The sequence below is a fragment of the Idiotropiscis lumnitzeri genome, chromosome 4 (assembly GCF_059441095.1).
Source record: "Idiotropiscis lumnitzeri isolate Australia: NSW breed Sydney's pygmy pipehorse chromosome 4, RoL_Ilum_1.0, whole genome shotgun sequence".
NCBI lineage: Eukaryota > Metazoa > Chordata > Actinopteri > Syngnathiformes > Syngnathidae > Idiotropiscis > Idiotropiscis lumnitzeri.
Window position 1 is genome coordinate 31,673,743 of NC_142394.1, and position 22,612 is coordinate 31,696,354.

General features: G+C 48.1%; 5 protein-coding genes across 9 annotated transcripts in view; 2 read left to right on the forward strand and 3 right to left on the reverse strand.

Moving 5' to 3' along the window:
- The window catches only part of arap2 (ArfGAP with RhoGAP domain, ankyrin repeat and PH domain 2), a 55,546-nt gene extending 45,869 nt beyond the window's left edge, over positions 1 to 9,677 (reverse strand). For 2 of the 3 annotated variants that reach the window (XM_088292703.1, XM_088292701.1), the window contains exons 1-7: positions 9,420 to 9,677; positions 7,209 to 7,924; positions 6,766 to 6,839; positions 3,223 to 3,323; positions 2,911 to 2,966; positions 1,696 to 1,965; positions 1,351 to 1,420 (exon numbers count right to left, since the gene is read on the reverse strand). In XM_088292703.1, coding sequence (XP_088148829.1) covers positions 1,351 to 1,420; positions 1,696 to 1,965; positions 2,911 to 2,966; positions 3,223 to 3,323; positions 6,766 to 6,839; positions 7,209 to 7,924 — 1,287 coding nt within the window. In that variant the 5' untranslated portion in view covers positions 9,420 to 9,677. The remainder of the gene's footprint in view (positions 1 to 1,350; positions 1,421 to 1,695; positions 1,966 to 2,910; positions 2,967 to 3,222; positions 3,324 to 6,765; positions 6,840 to 7,208; positions 7,925 to 9,419) is intronic. The other variant, XM_088292702.1, reaches the window with a different exon arrangement.
- A 949-nt stretch (positions 9,678 to 10,626) lies between these two features.
- Positions 10,627 to 13,855, forward strand: LOC148339242 (membrane-spanning 4-domains subfamily A member 4A-like). Its single transcript, XM_088294592.1, has 7 exons — positions 10,627 to 10,721; positions 10,899 to 11,010; positions 11,083 to 11,191; positions 12,214 to 12,267; positions 12,351 to 12,494; positions 13,003 to 13,125; positions 13,209 to 13,855. The coding sequence occupies exons 1-7, from the start codon at positions 10,715 to 10,717 to the stop codon at positions 13,251 to 13,253; spliced, it is 594 nt and encodes a 197-aa protein (XP_088150718.1). The 5' UTR covers positions 10,627 to 10,714; the 3' UTR covers positions 13,254 to 13,855.
- On the reverse strand, positions 13,564 to 17,219 carry slx1b (structure-specific endonuclease subunit SLX1B). Of its 2 annotated transcripts, none has more exons than XM_088294588.1 (5): positions 16,740 to 17,219; positions 16,526 to 16,649; positions 15,226 to 15,549; positions 13,880 to 14,095; positions 13,564 to 13,653 (listed from the first exon to the last, which is right to left on the reverse strand). In XM_088294588.1, the coding sequence occupies exons 1-5, from the start codon at positions 16,961 to 16,963 to the stop codon at positions 13,582 to 13,584; spliced, it is 960 nt and encodes a 319-aa protein (XP_088150714.1). In that variant the 5' UTR covers positions 16,964 to 17,219; the 3' UTR covers positions 13,564 to 13,581. The 2 variants fall into 2 exon arrangements, with proteins under 2 accessions (XP_088150714.1, XP_088150715.1); XM_088294589.1 differs by having other exon boundaries at positions 16,598 to 16,649; positions 16,740 to 17,213.
- Positions 17,220 to 18,201: 982 nt separating this feature from the next.
- On the forward strand, positions 18,202 to 19,173 carry LOC148339244 (bolA-like protein 2). Its single transcript, XM_088294590.1, has 4 exons — positions 18,202 to 18,361; positions 18,595 to 18,662; positions 18,759 to 18,856; positions 18,929 to 19,173. Exons 2-4 carry the CDS (start codon positions 18,600 to 18,602, stop codon positions 19,026 to 19,028), a joined length of 261 nt encoding a protein of 86 aa, XP_088150716.1. The 5' UTR covers positions 18,202 to 18,361; positions 18,595 to 18,599; the 3' UTR covers positions 19,029 to 19,173.
- Positions 18,689 to 22,590, reverse strand: LOC148339245 (protein C-ets-2-like). 2 transcript variants are annotated; one of them, XM_088294587.1, is made up of 7 exons: positions 22,304 to 22,450; positions 22,126 to 22,245; positions 21,820 to 22,023; positions 21,664 to 21,744; positions 20,896 to 21,090; positions 20,722 to 20,840; positions 18,689 to 20,539 (listed from the first exon to the last, which is right to left on the reverse strand). In XM_088294587.1, exons 1-7 carry the CDS (start codon positions 22,320 to 22,322, stop codon positions 20,330 to 20,332), a joined length of 948 nt encoding a protein of 315 aa, XP_088150713.1. In that variant the 5' UTR covers positions 22,323 to 22,450; the 3' UTR covers positions 18,689 to 20,329. The 2 variants fall into 2 exon arrangements, with proteins under 2 accessions (XP_088150713.1, XP_088150712.1); XM_088294586.1 differs by having other exon boundaries at positions 22,126 to 22,590.
- Between the last annotated feature and the right edge of the window lie 22 nt (positions 22,591 to 22,612).

The following is a 22,612-nucleotide window of genomic DNA, read 5'->3' on the forward strand; positions in this document are numbered from 1 at the left end:
AAAATCGAAAGGCCCAGAGCGGTCAATCCCCTTGACTTGACGAAATCGGCGAAAAGGTTCTGATTGATGAGACGGATTGGAAGCAACGCGACGCGACGCCCGCAGGAACAAGTGAGAGCGATGATCCGGCGCCTTTCCCACGCCACCTCGGCTACCCCCGACGATGACATCACCGGAGACCTTTCAAGCTGCGACTGTGATTAAGTGCGATTAGTTGTGTCTGGCGCGGGATTTCACACCACAAGAGAGAGTTTGCGGCTGTTCAAAGTTTCAGAGCGACGACAAGCATGGCAATGTTTTGGTGCGGAGAAACGACACTGGCGGCGAGCAGGCCGGCCTTGACTAAACGCTGCCGACAGACTTGAAAACAAAAGAGTCGAGAATCGCGCGGTGCAATAAAGGTTACTAGTTCTGTCCGAAGGCTAACCAAAAACAAAAAGTCAAAGAACAAAAAAAAAAAAGAGACCTGGACGAACGAAAACATTCCCAGAAACTGGTGGCAAGCTTTTTGTTCTCTCTGCTGCCGTCTCTCTTTTCTCTCCAAACAAACGTCGGAACACTCGACAGTGTTCAACTGTGCCTCAATTTAGGGTCAAGGTTCACTGGAGACAAAAACAACGACACACAAAAGACCTTTGTCTTCGGAAAGCCCGCTAGCTTAAAGCGAACGGGAGCCGACATGCTAACGGAAATATGGCCCGGCTTGTAGTTGTCGCAAAAGCAAAGAGAGAGTTAGATATCGTGAATTGTTGTAACCGCTTCACTTCAGTCTCACAAACGCTCGCTCGCTTGATGCTAGCACACGATGCAAAACACCACGCCGCTAGCGGGCTAACAAAACTAGCATCGATATCGCAGACGTTCAAGTCGCTGATATCCTGCGATTGTCTGGCAGGCGGCCAGTTGAGGGTTGGCCCCGCCTACTGCTCAAAGACGACCGCGATCGGCTCCAGCGCGTCCGCCAAACTCATGAGGAGAAGCGGCTCGGCTAATGCGCGGAAGGATACGTTCATTCGTCGTCATTCATCAAACAATGCGAGCCGGCTCGAAAAAATGAGCGCAATTAGCAAGCGATGAACGAGGAGGCGCCCAACATCGATTGTCATGTGCTCTTGCAAAAAAAAAAAAAAAAAAAAAAAAGGCGCTCAACCCCAACGGGGGATTGGCGTCCTTTTGCCAAAAGCGGCCTGTTGACCTTTGAAATCATTCCAGAATGTTCACTCCGCCACCGAATGTTCAAATCAAGCGGCGCTGGCCCCCCCCCGTTCGTTAGCTCGCTGCGCTAGCGACGATGAGGCGGCCAACACGACCGGAAATCTCCTTTTGGTTTGAGCGGGAGCGTCGGGTTACCTTGTCGTTGTTGTAGTAGGCCAAGGTGTCGCCGTTGAAGCGCACCCACCGCCGCTGAAAGACGCACTTCCTGCAAAAAGAAGCCGACGATTAGCGTCGCAGGAGAAGCTAGCTCGAGGCTGCCGATTGACGAGTTTGAATTGGGCCGGGCTGAGGAGCTGAAGCTAGCCGCCATTTTCTTGGATACCAACTTGAAGTAAAAGCAACATTCGGAGAGCATGTTGGTCAAACAAGTCCAAGGATTTTCTTTTTTTTTTTTAACTGCCATTATAGTGAAAACCGGGCAACCCATTTTTTGTTTTTTTTTTGGTCAACAGGCGCAGTTTTGAGAGGATTCCAACGTACCCTTGAGGTGAAAGCTTGTCCAGCCAGCCCATTTTCAGCAGTCGCGGTCCGGCGCTGCCGTAAAAGCACGCGTAGGGGGAAATATCCGGCAGATGGCAGTCGACCTCCGGCATCCCGGAAGCAGAGCAAGCGTCGGGCCCGACGGTGCCGTACTCGGACGGACTTTGCGGCGAGCTTGGCCAAAAGCTGGCGCACTCGTCCACCGTGGCGTATTCATCTTTGGAGGGCTCCGAGATGGCCGCGACATCAGGGGGGTCCTTGTCCTCGGGTCTGCCGATCGCACCAAAGAACGTGAGCGCCGCGACGCTCCTGCGAGCCAAAAGGCAACACAAGGCGAGTCGATTCGGATCGTTTCACGTTTCGCGTCCAAGTCCCGAAGAAATCGGATCGAATCAAAGAAAGCAACGGCGCCGAGTGACGGCCGCTCTGAAACCAAAGTTTTCGATCCCGGAAACAAACGCTGTTGCGACGCTCCGTTCGGTGTGGAGAAAAACCTGCGGCGCAACGACTGTTTCATTCTCAAAGTAAACCCAAAAAAGAAACTGTCGGAAAAAAAGAACGAGATGACCTTGCCAACATTTCTTAGCTGGACGTTCAACGAGGTTTTTTATGTACTCAAAAAGATCTCAACTAGATGGTAATCCAATCATTGTTTGCGTGTGGAAAAGTTTGAAGCTTCAAAGCGTTTTGAAGCGATTGCTTCAAACGGTCCAGCGGTTCCTAAAAGCTCCGTTTTGCCATCACTAGGGGGCGCCCGTTGCGTCGTTTGCGATCGAGAAGCGGCTTGCAAACGTCTGTCGGTCCGCCTTCGACCCGTCGCTTGCCTCGACGCGCATTAACGAGCCGAATGAGCGGTTTGCGCTTTGTACCGTCGACTCGGAACCCAGTCAGAAAATGCCGATGACGACGATACGGGAACATGGAAGCGCCGCGTTTGCGCGCAGTGAGAGGGCCTTTTTTGTTCGTTCGCACTGGCCGCAGAGCAGACGGGCCGGAGGGAAGCGGGCGCCGAAGGTTGGCGAATGAGCGAATGAGCGGCATCAAGTTCAAGTACGCGTTCCGACCGGGAGCCATCGGCAGCTCTCGTCCGGACTCGAGACTCGAGCCTCGACTCATTCCATTCGGCGCAAGTCCTCCGTAAAGTAAGAACGGAAAGATTGCGCAATTTGCTTTCAAGCATCAATATATTCTGTACCTAGAAATAATTGTCCGTACCTCTGCTTCGTCTTTGCCAACTTGTCGTTCGGCGCCACTTCTTTTCCACCTTGGTTCTGGAAGGGCCACCGAGGAGATGAGCATCGAAAGAAAAAGAACGTGTCCGTCGTGGTGTTCGGACATCATGATTAAGTGCGGCTGACATTTTGATTAACTTGTGGGGCAAGCGAGAAAGAAGCAAGTGAGCGCCACTCTGCGATGCGACAACACGAACGCTGTGAGATGGCGCTTTTGCCTCGTCATGTTGTTAAAGATCTTCGAGGAGGGGAGAAAAAAAACAAAACATGTGTTCCACTTTGGTAAGCCGCTCACCCGTGGGAGGGGACGGCGTCTTACCGGAACGCTTTGAGTGCCGTTGTACAGGAAGGTCTCTCCGTAGGGAGCGATGGGCGTCAAGGTTCTGTGAAGTGGCGCTAAAAAAAAAAAAAAAAAGGAGGCAGACAACAAAAAAAAAAACAACATCATTCCGAACGTCTTCCAGAGGAGTCCGACTTCTCGGGAAATTCTTTTTCTGACAACTCGCTTCTTTGACTTCCTCCATTTGAAAATATCGGGGCTGTCATTTATTTGGATTTGCATTTCCTCCTTTTCAATGATTGCATTTTCTTTTTTTTTTTAATAGTGGATGTGAAACGTTTAGCGCTTACAACTGCAGCTGTAGGACAATGCGCTCCACAAATAAAGTTGCGTTGTAAAGTATTGTCTTGTACTTTCGCTTTGTCTGTTGGATGGTGTCAGCTTCAAGAGCCATTTGCGACAAACGTCGCGTCCAGCTTCTGGTGTTCAAAAATTTGCCATCTAATCTTCAAAACAAAATTTGAAAAAAAACTTACTCTTTTTTTTTTTTTCTATCGTGAGCAATTCAGCATGTTTGCTCATCACGTCACAATGTTTACAAAACTTTGGGGAAACGTTTTGAGGGCGTAAGAAGTCACGCCAAAGCGAGCTAGCGTCAAGCTAGCGCTAGCTCTGTTACATTTATTGAAGTAACTTTTGGGATCCACTGTCCTTTGTGAAATATTCTTTTTGCTTTACTTGAGTATTTTGTTAAGAAAGGAAAAGAATGGAGTGGATCTACATTTTGCTGGCTAAATGTGTTTGAACGGAACAGCTGTCACGCGCATTCAAACGTCGGCCTAAAAGAGTCCACATTTCAGCCTACAAGAAGTTCCAAAAGACGTTGCAGTCGTGTGTCTGTTATGGTTGCCCGGTGAGCCGATGGCGTTGTTTCACGAGTGTGACGTCAATAAAGTTTCATGGAGCTGAATTTGCCTGGGGGTTCGGGCGCGCATTCTCTCTCTCGTCCGCTTCAGCCTGCGGAAGTGGAGAATTGATTTTGGATTTTGATGGGTCGAAGTGGACAAGATTGGCATTTTGGTGGCGAGCGCTCATTCATTTATGAAACAAGCTTCATTTGTTAGTGCGTTAAAGTGAGGTTGTCGGGTCATTTCTATTTTAGATTTGTCAAGTGGACGCACTGGTTGGAAAAAAAATGCTTTTAAAAATCACAACACATTCATGTTGTCGTTCAATTCCTCCATGTTGACCTTCGCCAGTTCACAATTTGCACAAAACGGTGAGCAACAATTCCACATTTTTCACCAACATATTGCACATTTTCTTTCCAAATTATCGTTGGCTCTCATTCCATTTGTTTCACAGCATTTCAGCATCCACACACATCCTTTTTATTTTCGCGCAATATGTGGCTCCATCTCGGAATTTGGAAAAACGTAGACACTCCCAACCAGCGAACACCGAGAAATAAATAAATAAATAAATATATATATATATATATATAAATATATATATAATTACTTGTCTATTTTTTTTCGCATTTCAAATAAATGCCTTGCTCAAGAAATATTTCCGTTTTACTTTTTGTGCCCGAGCGCACAACTGTATTGAAGAGTTGAAGGACTGTACTTGCACATGAGTACTTTTGCCACCCGCGCCAAATCACATTTTGGCGATCCATTCAAGCATGCGGCCCTTCCTCGATGCACCAATTGCGCTCGATGTTTGAGGGAGGCGTGCGTAGAAGAAGAAACACGACAACAAACGTTATGAGTCTGGAGACCCGGGGGCCACCAAAGGGGGGGGGGGGGCAATACCAAAGACGAGAGAGAAGGGAGGCGAATTCAAACCTTTAAGCCACTTCGCTTTGACGAAACACATCATAAGCCCATAAGTAGGTGAGCCGATTTGAAAAGTAAATTTGCCAGTGAATGATGTTGAAATAAACCTCCGCTGTTCGAATCTCGCCGGCAGTGGCATCATGCATCGACGCTTTTTTGTTGTTTTGTTTTTTTCGAACGGGGGCAGGGACTGTCAATTTCTCTGAATACGGCCGGAGGGTTGAGGCCTGACTGGCAAAAAAAAGGCTCAAGCGGGCATCTCTGGGAAAGACATTCCGCCATTGAGCCCTCGAGGCCACGTTGGGGGCTTCGTCAGCTTTATGATGATGATGATGATGATTATTTCGTACGCTCGTCATCGGCATCATCCGTGGGAGGAATGTCGCCTCATGTCCTTGAGTTGTTTGCAGGTCGCTGTTGGCTCTTCTTCACCACACGGCCTCCTGAGAGTCACTCGGGGGGCCGCCGCCCCTCTCGGCTGCCTGCGCGTGCGCATCGCCGGCGATTTTGCTCCCAATGAAGCGTCCCTCCTGATTTCAGGGAGGCAGCGGCAGGTCAGTTTGTCGCCATTATTGGTGAGCGTCACGCCGCCGCCGATGACTCGGGACAGCCCAGCTGACGGCAGGCGAATGCGAATGAAAGCAACAACGGCAAAATCACCTCGAATGCGCCTCTCGGCAAACGAAGAACACATCTGCCGTCGTTCCGACACGAGCGGAGCACGCGCCGGTCAGGAGTATCAAATCAAATGAAATACGTCTTCGGTGTTAAATACCGAAACGATCATTTATGGAACGTGGCCTCACGCGAGATGTTACCCGGCAAAGGTTGGGATTTCTCATGAAAGTTTTAGATTTCATTGCAACTTCTAGATTTGCGGGTGGGGTGGGTGCGGGAGCCTATCCCAGCGATCTTCGGGCAGTAGGCGGGGTCACACCCCGAACTGGTTGCCAGCCAATCGCAGGGCACACGTCGACGAACAACCGTCCGCGCTCACACTCATACCGAGGGGCAATTTAGAGCGTTCAATCGGCCTGCCGTGCATGTTTTTGGAATGTGGGAGGAAACCGGAATACCCGGAGAAAAGCCACGCAGGCACGGCGAGAACATGCAAACGCCACGCAGGAAGGTCGGAGCCGGAATCGAACCCACGACCTCTGCACGGTGAGGCCATCGTGCTAAACAGTCGGGCCACCGAGCCACCGTAAAAAAAAAAAAATAAATGAAATTAAACAGACATTTTCCCAAATTAAATAAATAAAACAATCCTGCTCTAAAAAGTACGATCATTAAACGTAACTGAATTCGAAAAGAAACAAAAATCAACGATGATGAAGAGTCGCAATGGAATTTAAAACCCCGATGCGGGAAAAGACGTTTGAGTCCGGACACGAGCGCGCCGCCAGCAATCATTCACTTCCGGCGCAACAACTTCCGACTTTGTCAACTCGTCATCGGGAAGAGGAGCCGAAGAAAAAAAAACTTCTTCAAAGCAGCCAGACAGGAATACAGACTCAGGTCTCGCGAGTTGGAGAGGGACAAGATATGAGAGACGATATTCCCCGAGATGTGCGCCGCCGCCGCCGCCGCCGCTTCCCGCGACGCGGCAGACGCGGCGCCAGCCTCCCGCTTCCGTTCTTTCATCCGGGCAAACAACAGCGGCGCCCGATGAAATATTCATGGCACGTGCATGTGCAAGACGCAAGACGGCGTGTACCTTTCTGTGCACCGGAGGGAGCCCCGCCGTCGGCCGGGTGTTGCGGCCCGCTCGTTTGCGCCGGCGGTGCGCGCCTGCCACAGGAAGAGCACAATGAAAACAAGCGCCAGGCCGACTTACTTTCAAAAAGCGCAGCGCTCGCCGTCGTCTCGAGTAAGGTCGCTGAAATCCAGACTTGAGTAAAAGTCACCGAGAAGAACTTTGGGAGAACTAAGTCACCTGGTCCAACTTGAGCATTTTTCCCAACGGCGGAAGAATCGAAAAGTCGATTCGCAATCGCGACGTTTCACCTCTCCTCTTCCGGTCCGGCGTCATCCGTTGGTGCGCTGCCTTCAGGTGACGGCGCCCCGCCGACGAGAGGTGAAACGTCGACCGAGAGTCCGGTCGGCCTCGACGAACGACAACCAAACACAACATTGGCACGCGATCGACTCGGAGATTACCTGTCGTGCCGCGGGATGTCCGGCACCGGACGATGCCTCAGCCGGTACGAGCGAGTCAGTCGCGGACCCTTGGCCACGGTGGACGTGAGCCGAGCGTCGTAGATGGCGTTGTCCACCATGCCGCACCGAGACGAAGCGGCGCGCTCGCCCGGGGGCGGGACATCAGGCGGGGAAGGGCTTTGTGCTTTTTCATTTTCGGGAGAAATCTCACCGTCCGGCGCGAGTTGAGAAATTGCCAGCGACTCGGTGCTGCTGCCGGAAGAGAGGGAGGGGGGCACCGGGATGTTGTCGGGCTCTCGCCGGGCCGGTCGCGGCGGGCCGGGGTCTTCGGTCGGCATTCCGAGGCCAGCTCCCGGCGGCGTGCTCCGACTTCCTCCGAATGGCGACGGCTGCCACTCGTTTGGACGCAAGTGCAGACGGGAAGCGCCCAGGGAGACGTTTCTCGGGTACGGCGTGGGTTTGCGGGCTCGCTCTCCCGCAGGTTGCTTCTCGACACCCAGCGTCTCCAAACCGCGAAGGATGCGCCGGCGGTGCCCCGTCGGGAGCACGTCCAGCTCGCGGAGGCGCTCGTCGCTGAGGTCGGCGCAATCTTCCAGCGATCGGTAGCCGGCCTGCCGGAAACACGGCGCGTACCGGCCGAGACGGAGCGCGAAGAGCCAGCGCTCCAGCTCCGTGCCCGCCTCCGGCGATTCCGACGGGACCTTCTCGTGCAACATCTGGCGGCACAGAAGACCAAAGAGCCGCATTTGGTCAGCCCAAAAAAAAATTTAAAAGAGAGACAGCGAGTGTGATGAGACACATTTGCGACACGACGGCAGGAAACGGCTCTGAGGCAACGCGGCCCGCCATCCTCACGGCGCCGCCGATTGGCGTCTCAACTTTCCACATACGTGAGTTTAGGCGACAACACGGCCGTGTGCTTTCCCAGCATCACTTCAAACGTAAACGGCGTTTTCGGTCACTCGCACAACAATATCGCATTCACAATTGGCTGCGCCCACTTCTTCTCTTTTGACTCGCACCCAGGCGACACCACAAACGCAACTTCTGCTTTCCCGCACGCATATTTGGAGTGCAAAGTCACCCGTGCGCGTTGAGCACAAACGGAAGCAGAACTGGAGGAATCTTAAAAGGCAAAACGCTTCACAAACTACAAAGTATCATCTCAAAAACATCCAGCCACCCTCACGAGGGTCGCGGTAGTTTCTTCGGATGCCTCGGCCGGCCGTCTTCGGGCAGGAGGCGGGGCTAACACCCTGAAATGGTTGCCGGCCAATCGCAGGGCACACAAAGTCACGGAACCACTCACGGTCACAATCAAGTCTCTTTAGATTAGACAACGAGCTAGCATGCATGTTTCTGGAACGTGCGAGGAAACCGGAGCACCCGGAGAAAAGCCGCGCAGGCACTGGGAGAAAATCCAAACTCCACGCAGGAAGGCCGGAGGCGGAATCGAAGCCCGCACCTTTGAACGGTGAGGCCATCAGCGCATCGCCGGTCGTCCACCGTGCCGCCGATCTCAAAACAGTTCTTATGTTACCCTTCCAAAAACACAAATGGCTTACAAAAGACGCCGTCATTTCCACTAACAACCCGGGCTAACTGCAGCTGCATCGCTTCAACATTGGCTTCCTTGACACCACTTTACCACACTGCCTTCCTCTTTCCATTCTCGGCAGCACCTGGTGACTTTTGCTGCTTCGGAACGAGCGCAAATGCGACTCCAAACGATTTGTTGCAGTACTCAAGTACACACGGAAGGTTTCCGTACTTGTTTCTTACGCGACTGTTCGAATGTATCGACAGTTTCTTTGGATGACTTGTCACATTTTTTTCACCCTGTGCAGATGGCAACAACTTGCGCGTACATATGTGACCTTCAAATTACTTTAGCACTCGAGCACATTTCTGATTTGGCGACACCGACTTCAACCCACGACATTAATCCGTTCTTCTAATTTGTTTACACAAGCATCTTTACTTCGACGTAAGTACGGCGTGAGAGTGCGTTGGCGGCCACTGCATGTTTACAATGGGAGAGGTGAAAAGAGGTTGTAAAAAGACGAGCGCAAGGAGGCGTCGAAAGGAGACGAGAAGGCAAGGGAAGGCGAGGGGGCGTGTCCCTGGCGTTGGTTTGCGCGCCGCAAGCCGAGCAGTCTTCCCGGTTGACCGCGTTGGACTCACACGGGCAACTCGTTAGCGCAGACTCACCTGCACACGCAACACGACGACGCGACTCAAGTTGCTCAGTGACTCAAAGTCCGAGCCCGACCAGAGCCTTTTTCGGGGGCGTAATTTGGCGCGCCACGCCCCCTTTCCACACGGTTCAAACGTCCGCTAGTTCCGCACCAGGCGACGAGGACGCTGATTGAAGATCAAGCTCATCCCCACCCAGTGAAGCGCAAAAGTGCAAAAGTGCGCATGCGAGGCCAGCTTCCTGGTTGCAAGCCCAAGGTGAGGCAAGGAAGAAAAAAAAAAAAAAAAGCCCAAGGTGTGGCCTGTCCAGACTTGATCTGGAATGCGAGGTTAGAAATAAGATAATAGGCTTGCTTGCCTCAACCGAAAACAATATCATCGCGTTCCAAGTGGGTGTGGAGTACATACATATTTTGGGAATGTAAAAAATAAATATAATATGACAAATAAAATCGCTCATTCAAAAAATAGAATGTTTTTTGGAGTGAGCTGAATCAAATTCTGACGTGTTTTTCCTGAAAGCATTGCATTTTTTTGTGGTTCATAAACCATCTTCCAATTCTGGAATGAGCCACGAATGAGTTGACGTTGGAGAGAATTTTCTAATTATTGCAAACAGCACATTGTACAAAAAATTGTACAATCCCCAAAATAGAACAATCAGTCAAAAAATACAGAAGAAATTAAAAATAAAATAAGAAAAGATACAGACAGAAAAGGATGACGTAACAACATGCTAGGGACAAAAAACGTTGATATAAACAACTTTAAATGACTGCAAATCTCCATTGTTTTCAGAGCCTTGTTTTTTTAGAACGGATGTACTGATTAAATTCGTTATGAAAAGCAATTGTCGTTCTTCCACGGAGTTTGCAACAATGAATGTGATATTTTAACATTAGCATCAAAAGATGTATCAGATCATATGAATTGATTTTTTGCCCCACACCATCTTAAAAAAAGATATATACATTTGACATCTCGTCCAATATTATTGTGAGTCAAAAGTAAACACACCTTGGCCGCAGTTATGGTTGTTGGGGTTAGACAAGCGCTTTTGACTTTTGAAAAGCAGACACACAGCAGAGGTGATGGCCCCAAAGTCAACATGACCTGTTAGCTTATCTCTGCTGCCCTCTGCTGAGAGTATTTGGTAGTGAAAGCGTTCATGAACTACTTTTCCCAGCAGGCAGTTTGGGGGGAAGTTGGAGGCGTAGCGAGATGACGTCACCACCCGATTTGAGACCAACGGCAAATAGAAAGACCACTGACACTTTTTTTTTCTCCGCTAAAAATCTTTTGAGTCGATCATGGCAGGTAAAACTCTCGCTTTTCTCTCTCACACATTTTATGCGTCATGAAAGGAAGCGTGTGTGGAATAGAAACAAGTTGAGAGTGGTGTGGCTTGATCCAGTCCAGATGTTGTGCTCAGCTTGATTGCAACACCAGCAGCAGTTTGCAAACCGCAACCGTCGCAACTTTGCATTGTTTCAGATGAAACTGTCGCGTCGGACTGTCCGGCGCAAAACCCGCTGGTGACCATCTCGTTCCAACGAGACACCAACCGGAAGTACAAGTATCTGGAGGCTGAGCCAAAAGCTCTCGGGGTACACGACCGAATCACACAAATGTTGTTTGACGGTTTTTTTTTTAAGTCGCCGTATCCATGTTGATCGTTGATCACTCAGATTCTCCTGAGCGTGCATCAGATTTTGTGTTTGAGCATATTTTCGCCCAACCACCGCAACCGAGAGCGTAACATCCCTTTTATCGTTGCATCGCTTCTGGTAAGCACAAACACTTTGTCCATTAAAAAACATTTAGCCAGAATACATTTGACCATTTATTTTTTAAAATTGTATCGCTTCCCCCCTTCCAAAAGAATCCTGATTTCAAAGTGGTTTTCATTCCGATATTTCTAGTTATGACGATGACTGCGCTAGCATTGGTTAGCATTAGGCTACAGCCCGCCATAAAATGGCATCGTCACGTGAGACAAAAAGGCGCACTCGGTTTCCGACTTACTCAGTTGATTCGTGACTGATGTTTTGTTTTTTTTCTTTCCCTCATACAGACTGCGTTTGAGTGTAATTATAACTTGTTAGCGGAAATTTGCAGTAGACGATGACAAAGCAGAAGCTGTCACAGTTAGTTCGCACTCTTCATCTTTTTAATGGCCTTTTAGTGTTTGATCATCCAAATACTTTACAAAAACTTGAATTGCGATTTGACGGCTGCATTAGCGCCGGTTCATGATCGAGCGACTGCCCGCCGTAACAACACGTCGTTTACTCAATCCAAGAAGGCACATTCAGTTACTTCCATACTTAGTTGTTTTTTGAATGGATTCATTCAGGTTCAGCGTTTTTCAAATGACCGGAAGTCTGATTTTACGACCGCTTTAGTGAGAGCCCACAGGCGAGTGTGACAATATTTCATCACTTGGTTGCAAAAAAAATAAATAAAATGACCTCCATTGTTCATTTCACTTGCAACTGTTACCCAATTCCTGTTTTTTTTTTTTATTAAAGTCATTTGAGTGTTTTTCCCGACAAATTCCGATTCTACAATTACCTTAGCACAGGTTAGCGACGGTTGCAGTTATTTCATCAATTCTAGATTTAAAAGTGAAAAGAGCTTTTGGTTTGATCCAAATATAAATCAATAAGTTATTACACACCCCAAAAAAGTGTTACTCATTTTCACATTTACGGCCAACAGGTGGGTTTCCGACAGTTATGACTCGATAAAAGACGGTTGAACGCAAACCACGAACGGCGTCCGATTGATTCAATTGTTGTCATGACAGGTGCTTGCAGCCGGAAGTGTCTCAATACGGGCAAAGAATCTCCACGTGCCGACGGTGAGCGGGACGCCGACTGCGCTCATGCCATCTACACGCTGCACATGACGTCACGCGACGCGACGTGTGTGTGCGCGCGCTAGCTAAGGGCCAGTTTGGGGATGCAGATCGCGTCCAGTTGCGCCGCCTTCTTCAACGTGATCGACATCGAGACCGATTATTCTCATTGCTGGCACTATGACGCCGATTACAACGGCACCGCCGTTCAAATCTGCCACGCCATCCAAGTGAGTTGAACTTTTTCTTGTTGCTTTTCTACACCGCCATTCATCTTAAATGTACGCAATCCCCGACAACGTCAGCACACGGAGGGAAAGAAATTCAATTTTAGGCACGCTTTGGATAGAAAGCGGCCACAAAAAAGCAACTTTGGTGCTCACGTGTTGGTAAAATAGTTTAAGTGTAAAATCTCATCACTTTCTGTTTCACCTTTCGCGGCTTCAGTGGTTCACGGATTTTTCAAACATTCATCCGCAAAAAAAAGAGCCGTCTGAAGCGTTCCTTCAAATAATGAACTCGGAGGCTTTTTTACACATACGTGCGCACTAATAAGCCATCGGACGGGTTCCCGGCCGCGAGATTGACCAATGAGAGCCCAAACTTCTCTTCTCTTTTAACTCGGTAAAATACATCTGTCGGGTATTTTTCATTTTTTCCTTGGAAGCCTTCATTTAGTTTGCCTGACTTTTCGCGCATCGCCACGGCAACAGCTTTCAACCCATTTGTCACTCGCAGCGCACGAAGCATCACCGGTTTGCACAGAACATGCTCGTCCAGGTGGCGTTGTTCGCCATCTCCGTCACGCCGGCCGCTTACGCCTGCAAGGTGATCAACTGCTGCGGGCCGGCTCCCAAAATGGTGAGTACGCCAAGGACAAAAGAAGGACGTCGCATGACGAGTCCAAATTTGCTCAGACGTGAGCTCGGTTTGTGTTTGTGCAGCCGGTGATCATGTTGCAGCCGCCGCCGCCGCCTGCTGAGCCGTGAGCGCGACAAGATGCGTCTTCTCAAGACAAAATACATCCTTTGTAGAAATTCTAACATGCACGATTCTCACGAGTTGACTTTCCTCCGTCTAATATTCGATGCGTCTCATTGATGACAAGTCGTCATCTTCTGGTTGCACTTCACGACTTTCTATTCTAATCTTGATTGAAGTTTGTGGTTCTTTCGCTTTAGGATGGAAAGCGGAATTTGTTTTTCTTTCTTTTTCTCTCAAACTGTAATGAGCTTTTCAATTGTCAATCTCTCTTTCTCTCTCAATATGGTCGAAAAAGGACACTTGATCAGAAAGGTCTAAAATGACATTCAAGTATTATTCGACTGTTGAAATTGATGACCAGGTTGACCGTTCCTTTCTTGTCTGCACTTCATTCGTCCAGTCGTCCTGCGGAAGGCACAAAGTCCACGTTCAGACAATTTCGATGCCAACTAAAATTTGTGACGGGCCGAAAGTGAAGGTGCTTTGTTTTTTTTGACAGTTAAGTGACTGAATTCAACCGTTTATGGAACATGGGTTCATGACTGAGGACATGCTAGATGTGTGGTGCGGGAGCGCTGACGTGTTTCTCATCACAAATAGTGTGGGGGGGGGGGGGACAACAGCAACTTACAGCGGCCGCAGACAAAGTCACGTGGCGCAGATCTGTCGTGCAGCCTTGCTTGAGGCGGATGAGATTCCCCCACAGCACGGCACCATGGCAGGCCGGACATCGACCCTCCACGGGCAGGAGGTGCGACGGCTCGGGCCGCAGGAAACGCGTGGCCAAACAGATCACGTGGCTGCGCATCTCGCACGACGCGTGCACACAACGCAGCGCTTCCAAAGTCTGCGGGGAGCCCATAAAGCGCTTTTCTTAGTTCTCGGCATAAAAAAAATAAATAATTGGGTATATATGGCCTGTTTGTGAAGTGCAAGATTTGTAATAATAAAGTAAACATCAATCGTCCAATGACCGACTGACTTTCCGTCTGAAATCAAGGCCGCCGTTGTTCGAAATGGAGTTGGTTTTCCAAACAGAACTCTCTTTCAAAAAACAAGGTCCCATTGGGTGATTGTTGCAACCGTATTTTGGGAGAAGGACCGTTTTTCACAAATGAAATTGAGTTTGCATTTGTCAATCTTCAGCTATTTTGACTATCTGAGATCATAGGAGATAAAAATCAATTCACAGACTTTGGAACGCGATTCCTAACAAAGGAAGTTCAATTACCAGTAGTTTACTTTTTTTTTTTAAATATATATATATTAAAAGAGAAAAAGAAGAATTTCCCAGAACAAAAGTCATTTTCTCTGCACTTTGGGAGAGTTAGCCAAAATGTGGCTGCCTGCTTGTGTTATGAGTGATCGTGATTACGATTACGACGATCTCACAAAACCCATGAGCGACTACGGGTTGAACAATGACTTAGCGGACGGACATGTTCAACATAAGTCGCACTTTTGCCATTTGTCCTGTCCTACTACATCGAAACTTTCATCTTTTCACAAAAGCTTGAGAAGTCATTATTTTAGTTTTTTGGGGATGAGACTTTGCATTTACTAGGAGGTCAAGTAACTGGCATACGTTGACTACTAAACTAGTTTGACCGGAGCCTTGTACTTGGTCATCTTCCACACACATTTCTTCTCCGCTCCACATTGGACTGATTTCCAAGTCCTCATGAGTGTTTCACGTTCTTTTAGCGCCCTCTACTGGTGGAAATGTATTTTACAGCTTGAAAACCAACTCCCGTCCTTTCGAGCCGCTCTGTCGCCACACACCAGATCGAAATGATCGGCTCATCTGCAAACTCTCAGGAAGCTTGATAACGATTCTGATCATTTGAATCGGGGAGAGATGGAAAACAAGCAGGACAGACAGCGGCCCTCGAGGACCACGTTTGGGCACCGCTGCCCGAGGACAAGGAGAGGCCGGTGAGCTAATCTGCGAGTTCGGGACCAAGTTCAAGAACTTACCGTGAGCAGCCCATTGCAGATAAAACACCTGCAACTTGAAGTCTCACGCCGGTCTTCGGATGTGTCCATCGGCCGCCTCTTCTTGGCTTTGACGGCCCCGAAAGCGACGGAGACGTGCGGCGGGGGCCGCAGAGCGGGCTCAAAGTCCATCTTGTACTCGCGCTTGAGCCAGCGCGCCGTCAGCGGCAGCCTGCTCCAAGGGGCCACGCGCAACATGTTGGAAACCACGCGCCAGTGAAACTGCAGGCTGGACTCCTTCCTGGCGCGGCGGCAGACGTGGGCGAGACGCCTGGAGGAGTGCGGGTTCTGCCAAGCCCACTCAAACTAGCAAGATACAAGAAATCATCTTGTGTGACTTGGGACGTTGCCTTTAGGGCGACATTCAAACGGGACATGCTATGAAATAATAACCCTTTCATTGTGTGAATAAATCAATGGCGTTCAAGTTTGTAACAAAGAAAGTAAACGAGGGCCCGACCGATGAGTCAATCACACAACTGAATCGGACAACATAAAAATCTGCTTCTTTTCTTTTCTTTTTTTTTTAACAACATAAGCCTTCCCCCCCAAAAATAGGCAAAAAATAAAAAACTATTCTCCAATGTAGATTAAATTCTATAGAATAGAAATCCCTTTCTATATAGGACAAAGTATTGCAAAACTTCAAAATTAAAGAGCGTGACTTCTTATTTGATTCTTCTTATTTTATCATTAAAGTATTACATTTTAAATTGTATTTAAATTTTTTAATTAAGTAGAAATGATTATTCGTGAATAATTAAAAGTGAGCAAAAGTTGTATTAAAATTAATTAAAGAAGCAATTTAAGAATATATTTATAAATATAATTTATAAATAAACTAAAAACACGCATGAGTTATTTTTAGTAAAAAAAAACTAAAAAAATTACATTTGTTAATTGTTACATTTTAATATATGACAAATTATTTATTTTGATTTAAAGAATTATGGCATTATAAAACGATGACATTGCCATTTTTTCATTAGGATTTAAACAGTTTTACATGAAACAAAATAATTGCAAAATAAACATTTATTTCACTGATGTTAGATGACTATCATCTCATTATGAACAGTTACAAATGTGCATTATCCATTCTTTAGTAAAACAAAGCATTGTTCATCAAACGCAAAAATTATTTAAATGCATTGCATTGTTGCTTGATACCGTCTAATGACGTGGATTTGATTTTAAGAAATGTTATAATGAAATAACGTGAAGGGGCAAAATATAAGCAAATTGACCACCGCTGCGGACCCAGCCGGCGTTGTTCACTTACTGTCAAGGCAGCAAAAAAATAGATAGAGATAGAGAGATATAACGCCAAGGCTGCAAAAATACAAGAAATTACTGTCAACGCTGCAATGTCGGAGGGGAAGCCGTGTATGATGAGCACCATTTCCCTGCAACACAAACAACATATTTTCGTGTCCTCGTGGAAGGCAACGAGAGCGCATCTCGTGGCTTCGTGTCGTTTCTTTGCTTCTACTCACCAAGGTCCTCGGCCGCTGGTCCTCTTGGCGCCTCCTTTGTGTCGCCCGGCGTTGTGTTGCCTCAGCCGGCGTTCAGGATTCACCGTGAAGCCGACGTAGATTCGTCCTTTGAATTTGGGGTTGAGGCAGTAGAGCATGTACACGCCAATAAAGTTCTCCACCTCCTGCGCCATTTCTTTCGTGAGCACGAAACGTTCGATTGTCTCAATGTCACGAAGAAACATTCATTTGTGTTGCGCGATTCAACAGCAAAGGCTGTCGATGCGCCATCGTCGACCACCGCAAAATGATTCGTTTCATTTCAAAGTAAATCGTCCTTTTCAAGAGTCTTCTTCTCTTTTTTTCATTCCTGAAGTCGAGGCACACCAAGTGCAATGCTGCCCCCCACAGGTCACATGACTTAGCAGACTAAAACCTGATCAATTATCGGATACAAGACAAGCGAGTGTTCGCGGAAAACCGCATCCGCATACGCACCCTTCCCCTTCCCCTTCCCCTTCCCCTTCCCGCCCGTCAAGCAACCAGTGGTAACAAACTCCTCAAAGACTTCCAGCCTAAATAGGCCAAGCCAAGCCATCGAACTCAGCAAGCTCCAGCTCCCTCCCTGCAGCCTACGATGGACATTGGCAGCTTCACGTGATCCACGGACTCGGCTTTCGCTACAAAACTCACAACCATCACGACGTTTTCCGAATAAGGCCACAAGTCAGCCAGCAGTGACACAGTCGAAGTCGTGTCAGTTGTCGTGAAATGGATTTGTGTGATCTTTTTAGGACTCCATAAGATTGGCCGATTTTAATTACGTAAAAAGATGGCTCGCTAAGGTACTGTCAATGAAAAAGTACAAACACAAATATTACATTTCGTTTATTATAATATATCTAAAAGTTGTTTCCCTGCTTTCGGAAAGTGTACTTTAAGTCAGGCATTCAACTTCTAAAATAGAACACGTCACTCTTTCACACAGGATCTGATTGGTTGTGGTTCGTAGATGTCCGCTTTGTGATTGGATCACATATTTTGAAACGGAAATGTCTTTCAAAAAACGTTTCAAAATTTACTAAGTACGTGTTTTTACCTCTCTTTCTCTCTCTCTATCCCTCCAATCTCGTTGCACACTTGAGAACAATGACAATAAAGGGATTTCTGATTCTGATATCTATCTCTCTCTCTCACTCTCTCTCGCTCTCTCTCTCTCTCTCTCTCTCTCTCTCTATATATATATATATATATATATATTTATTTATTTATTTATATATTAGAAATCCCCATATTATCTCAGTCCTCAGTCTCAGACTCTGAACAGTTCATGTTAGTAGTCCGCAATGATTGCCTAGACTTAAATAAAAACTTGCTTGGCTATGGTACTCAAATGAAATAACCAAAAATTAAGTTTCGATCGTTTTTGTTATTTATTTGGTCTAGCCTAAAAGAAAAGTGTTGGGCGAGTTTGCCCCCTACGAAAGAAGCCAACCTTCAAGTCAGGCATTCAACAAATCGTCTCCAGAATTTCCAGAGGATCTGATTGGCTGTGGTTACGATCCCTGCGATGTGATTGGATCTTTCACAGGCTCACATCTAACGAAAACGAAATTCTCAGGAAGTCGATCTGTAACATTTGAGTATGTATTATTTTCAAACTCTTTTTTTCAGTTGTGTACAGTTGATTGTCATTATGTTGTGTCTTTGTGTTTGACGTGACGATACGCAGCCTTCAAATTGGTTTGGAAATAGCGTTACTTTTGGTTTCAGTCTAGTTTACGAGACACATACAATACAATACAATTTACGATTATATTTATTCCAAAGGCTAAGATTGGGCAAACTATAACACGACACGTTTTTTACATTGTAGCAAACATGGCCATAACACCTGATCACATCCGGGATAAACTTAAAACGGAGCTTTCGGCGGAATATGTGGTAGGTGCCTGCGCATGCTCATTCCATTTGAAACATTTGCAGTAGACAGTCTGAGACGTCATCAACAAGAATCCTTTTTTTGTTTTTGTTGCGTAGGACGTGGAGGACATGTCTGTCAACAGATGTGCAACCAGCTTTAAAGTGCTTGTGGTGTCTTCCCAGTTTGAGGGCAAACCTCTCCTACAGAGACACAGGTACACAGTGGAGGCGAACATGCGTTTCAATTTGATCGAACAGAACATGGACAAGATGCGTGTCATTTTTAGGATGGTAAACACGTGCTTAGCGGAGGAGCTGAAAGACATCCACGCGTTGGAACAGAAGACGCTCACGCCAGAACAGTGGGAGAAACTAAAGACGAAATGATATTGCGCTTTTGCATTGTGCGGTTATCTCACCGAGAAACAAGCAAGTGCCACAAAGATTGCATAAATGCATTGGAAAATGCTGCTGACAATAAAGCACACAGCTGTGTTGCGTTTTTGTTTATTCAATAAATGTTTTGTCTTTATTTGATTGTGTGTGCAGTCAAATCAGGGAGGGAACATAGTAAGGAGACAATGAAGAGACTTTGATATGACGTCACAGTGGGGGGCTTTTAGCCTTGAGGAAAATAACAATTTTAGATGCAAGATGGAATACAAAATGTAGAAATTGACATACGTCTTGCAACTCTGTACATTTCCATCCTCAGCATATCATTTGATTTCATGTCTCGCTATGATGATCGTATGTATGCAAGTAGAAGCTCAAATCGTGTTTTGTGTTTTCATTTCATGTACAAGTGAGCACGTCCTTTTTTATTTTAACGTGTGTGCATGCGCGTGTTTCCCTGAAGAAATGCATTTGGCTTGCATTTTGGATGACTACGCCATGGTACTAAACATTTATCCTCCATTCACCGGAGCTTTTCTTGTTTGGTTTTGGGGGACACTTGAACCGTGAAGGCACCACGAGACACTTACCTTCCATTTACGCGGTTTCTTATCAGGTTTATGGACTGGTAATGATCACATCCGGGCAACGGTCACCTTCTGTAGACAGCAATGACAAATCTCTTTTCTGCCCAATGGACACCTCGCACTTGGTCATGAGGACAAAGCCCCCCCCCCCCCCTTCCCCCTTCCATTAGGGAAAGTGGCGGAAGTAATCTGCACCCACTCACTCGCTGTGCGACACCTTGTTCACTGATTTGTTAAATTAAATCAGCTTCTGATTTCATGCTAGACATCTGCCGTCGTATCAAAGCATAAAAGCACACACTGACAAAAGCTTCGTCTGAAAAAGACAAAGCAGCTCAGCTTCGGGACGACGACAATTGCGGAACAAACGCAGCTTCCAGCGGCATTGAAAAAGCCTCGCCCGCTTCGAGCCAAACAAATAAGAATGCATGACCGACGCAAGCAAAAAGCATCTTTTGGAGGACGCACAGGAGCAGGATGACGCACGCACACACGTGACATCGAACAACGTGATCCGACTCATTTGCGCACACTTGAGAGCTTCGGCGAACTTAATGGAAGCAAGCGACATCGCCGCGTGAATCAGTCCAGCGAGTAGCTGAGCTCCTCTTCACAACAATTTTCCATCAGAATGATTTCAGAGGACGCTTTCCCCTAGGACCAGCCCCCCCCCCGCCGTCACGTCGGCTCGGACGGACGGCCTTGTTAGTTTTGGGCGCTGACGTCCAACATGGCGTGCAGCTCGCCGGGCTCGTATCCCAGCAGGCCTTGCAGGTTGCACACGAAGCGGTAGACGTAGCGCTTGCCCACCGTCTTGCAGATGATGTTCTTGTCGTAGTAATAGCGCAGGCCGCGACTCAGCTTCTCGTAGTTCATTTTGGGCTTGTGCTTCCGGCGGCCCCACAACAGCGCCACCTGGAGACCGGCGTTGCAATTGTTTCAATTAGACTTAAGAGCACCTTTGTTCCATTTTAGTCGTTTTTTATTTTGAGGAACATGTTTTGTTTTGTTTTTGGTTTTATTTATGCATGCAGTGATTGTGAAATGGGAGGAAAAAAAGTCTTTGCCTTTCACAACAATTTCATGGCTGGTTCTACCTCATCTGGGTCGGTCAACTTGAACTCCCAGCCGTCTCCGGTCCAGCTGATGCACGACTGGCAACTGCGGTCGGTCAGCAGCTCCAATAAAAACTGCCACAGCTGGATGGGACCACTTCCTGTTGACCGACAGGAAGCTGAAAATGCCGTCACCGTCGCGCCAACGCGACTCACCCGTGTAACCGGCGAGGACGGCTGCCGGGATGACGGCCGAGCCGGCGTCCGCCTTGTTGCCCACGTAGTCCTTGAAGCTTTTGTAGGGTCGCGCAAACGAGAACACGTCCCCGCACGGGCGCCCGGCCACCATCGCCTCCGCGCTCGTCCACGTCAATGAGCCGACGGCAGACATCTCGGCTTCAGAGTCGACCTCTGGAAGTACACCACTCAACTCGAAAGTCCCATCAGACTTTATGCCTATCTCCTATCGCTCATGTCCTTTTAAGTATGTGCCGTGCGTTCTCTCTATTGGGTTGAGGTCAGGGGAGGGGGAGGGGCTTCCGTCTGGCAGTTTTAGAAGTATATGGCCAGCAACCATCACGGAGCAGCTTCTCAACGGGAGACCTGCCTGAGGAGAATATGGCCCCCAAAAATGGAAACTAAAAATTCAAGCTAAAGCGTTTGTTTCAAATCAGATTTTTTCAGTGCCACATTTACTAAGGACTCAAATCGTATTGAAATGCAGTTTTAAGGTGCAGCTCATTCAAGACAATTTCGGGGGAATTGTCAACATTTATCTGTATTTTCCACGACAAAGTTGACCTGATCCATTCTGAAATTTTCTTTTTTTTTTGGGCAAAACGAGCAATGTTGCAATGATTCCAAATTTGCCATTTCCAAAATTGAACCGCCAAAAATTCCGTTCCGTCATGACTTTCAGGCTACTTGCGATATTCCGAGAAATGAAGCTTTTTGCCAAAGTGTATTTTTTTCTGCAAAGCTCACCTTTACTGTTCGGAGGCCGGCGAGGGGACGAGGCTGAGCCGGTGCACATGGGCCGAGCAGCACCGCCGTCGCCGTCGCGATCTGGAGATGAGAAGAGAAATTGAGCAGCCGCGGCTTCCAAAATGGCCACGCAACTCGTACGAGTCCATTTTGAACCTCGTCTCATGATGTCCAGGTGCTCCCACAGGATCTCGCCGGCCGTGCGGTCGCACGCGAGGCCCAGGAAAGCCTCGCGGTCCAGTCGGCACAGTTCGTGACCCCGCAGGCCTTTCAGGTCCGAACCCAACCGGCGAAGCCCGAACTCGGCCCGGCACCAGTCCAGCCAGTGGTTCACTTCCCATTCGGACCACATGGTCGGATCTGGGGGAGGCGGGGCAATGCGGGGCAATGCGGGGCAATGCGGGGCAATGCGGGCTGCCTCAAATTCAGCCCAAATCCGTCGGCGACGATTTGGTGTCTCACCTTGCGGGAAACCATGCGTGAGCCTCTCCTGGGTGAAACCGGCAAAAGTGGCCCTCAGAGCCTCGCACAGAACCTCCTTGCTGGTCGGGCTGAGCGGGGGGACCTCCAAGGGGTCCAACTCTGTCACACAAAACCCACTTGAACTGACCTTTGGAAACCTGCCCAAACCAAATCTTACCGTAAGCGCTGGCGTCCATCGCAGAGTGTGAGCGGAGACAACAGGTGAGGCCTGAGATGAAGAAGGAGGCTGCGAGGGGGCAGTCGCTTGAATGTGATGGATAACGTGGGCGGGAGGGGACGGGAGGGGGCGGGGTCTCATGCTGACTGACAACTGTCAATCACCACCAGAGTGGGCGGGGCCAATGCATTTCTTGCACTTGCAAAACAACAAGCTGTATATGCGTCGCGTCAACGTTGTTTTTCAAATTCAGCATGGGATCAAATGAGGAGACCCGCCCCAACCCTCCCGCCGATTATCGGACCGTAA

Coding starts and splice junctions, on each gene's coding strand:
- LOC148339244 (XM_088294590.1), top strand. CDS start 18,600: ATGGCCATAACACCTGATCACATCCGGGATAAACTTAAAACGGAGCTT. Junction 18,663..18,758: donor AGCTTTCGGCGGAATATGTG/GTAGGTGCCTGC, acceptor TTTGTTGCGTAG/GACGTGGAGGACATGTCTGT. Junction 18,857..18,928: donor CCTCTCCTACAGAGACACAG/GTACACAGTGGA, acceptor TGTCATTTTTAG/GATGGTAAACACGTGCTTAG.
- slx1b (XM_088294588.1), bottom strand. CDS start 16,963: ATGTTTCTTCGTGACATTGAGACAATCGAACGTTTCGTGCTCACGAAA. Junction 15,550..16,525: donor ATTTTTTTGCTGCCTTGACA/GTAAGTGAACAA, acceptor GTATCTTGCTAG/TTTGAGTGGGCTTGGCAGAA. Junction 13,654..13,879: donor TGACTTTGTCTGCGGCCGCT/GTAAGTTGCTGT, acceptor TGCCTTCCGCAG/GACGACTGGACGAATGAAGT.
- LOC148339245 (XM_088294586.1), bottom strand. CDS start 22,444: ATGAGACCCCGCCCCCTCCCGTCCCCTCCCGCCCACGTTATCCATCAC. Junction 21,745..21,819: donor CCTGGACATCATGAGACGAG/GTTCAAAATGGA, acceptor TCTCATCTCCAG/ATCGCGACGGCGACGGCGGT. Junction 20,841..20,895: donor CGTCCTCGCCGGTTACACGG/GTGAGTCGCGTT, acceptor GTCGGTCAACAG/GAAGTGGTCCCATCCAGCTG.
- LOC148339242 (XM_088294592.1), top strand. Junction 11,011..11,082: donor GCTGAGCCAAAAGCTCTCGG/GGTACACGACCG, acceptor ATGTTGATCGTT/GATCACTCAGATTCTCCTGA. Junction 11,192..12,213: donor TTATCGTTGCATCGCTTCTG/GTAAGCACAAAC, acceptor TTGTCATGACAG/GTGCTTGCAGCCGGAAGTGT.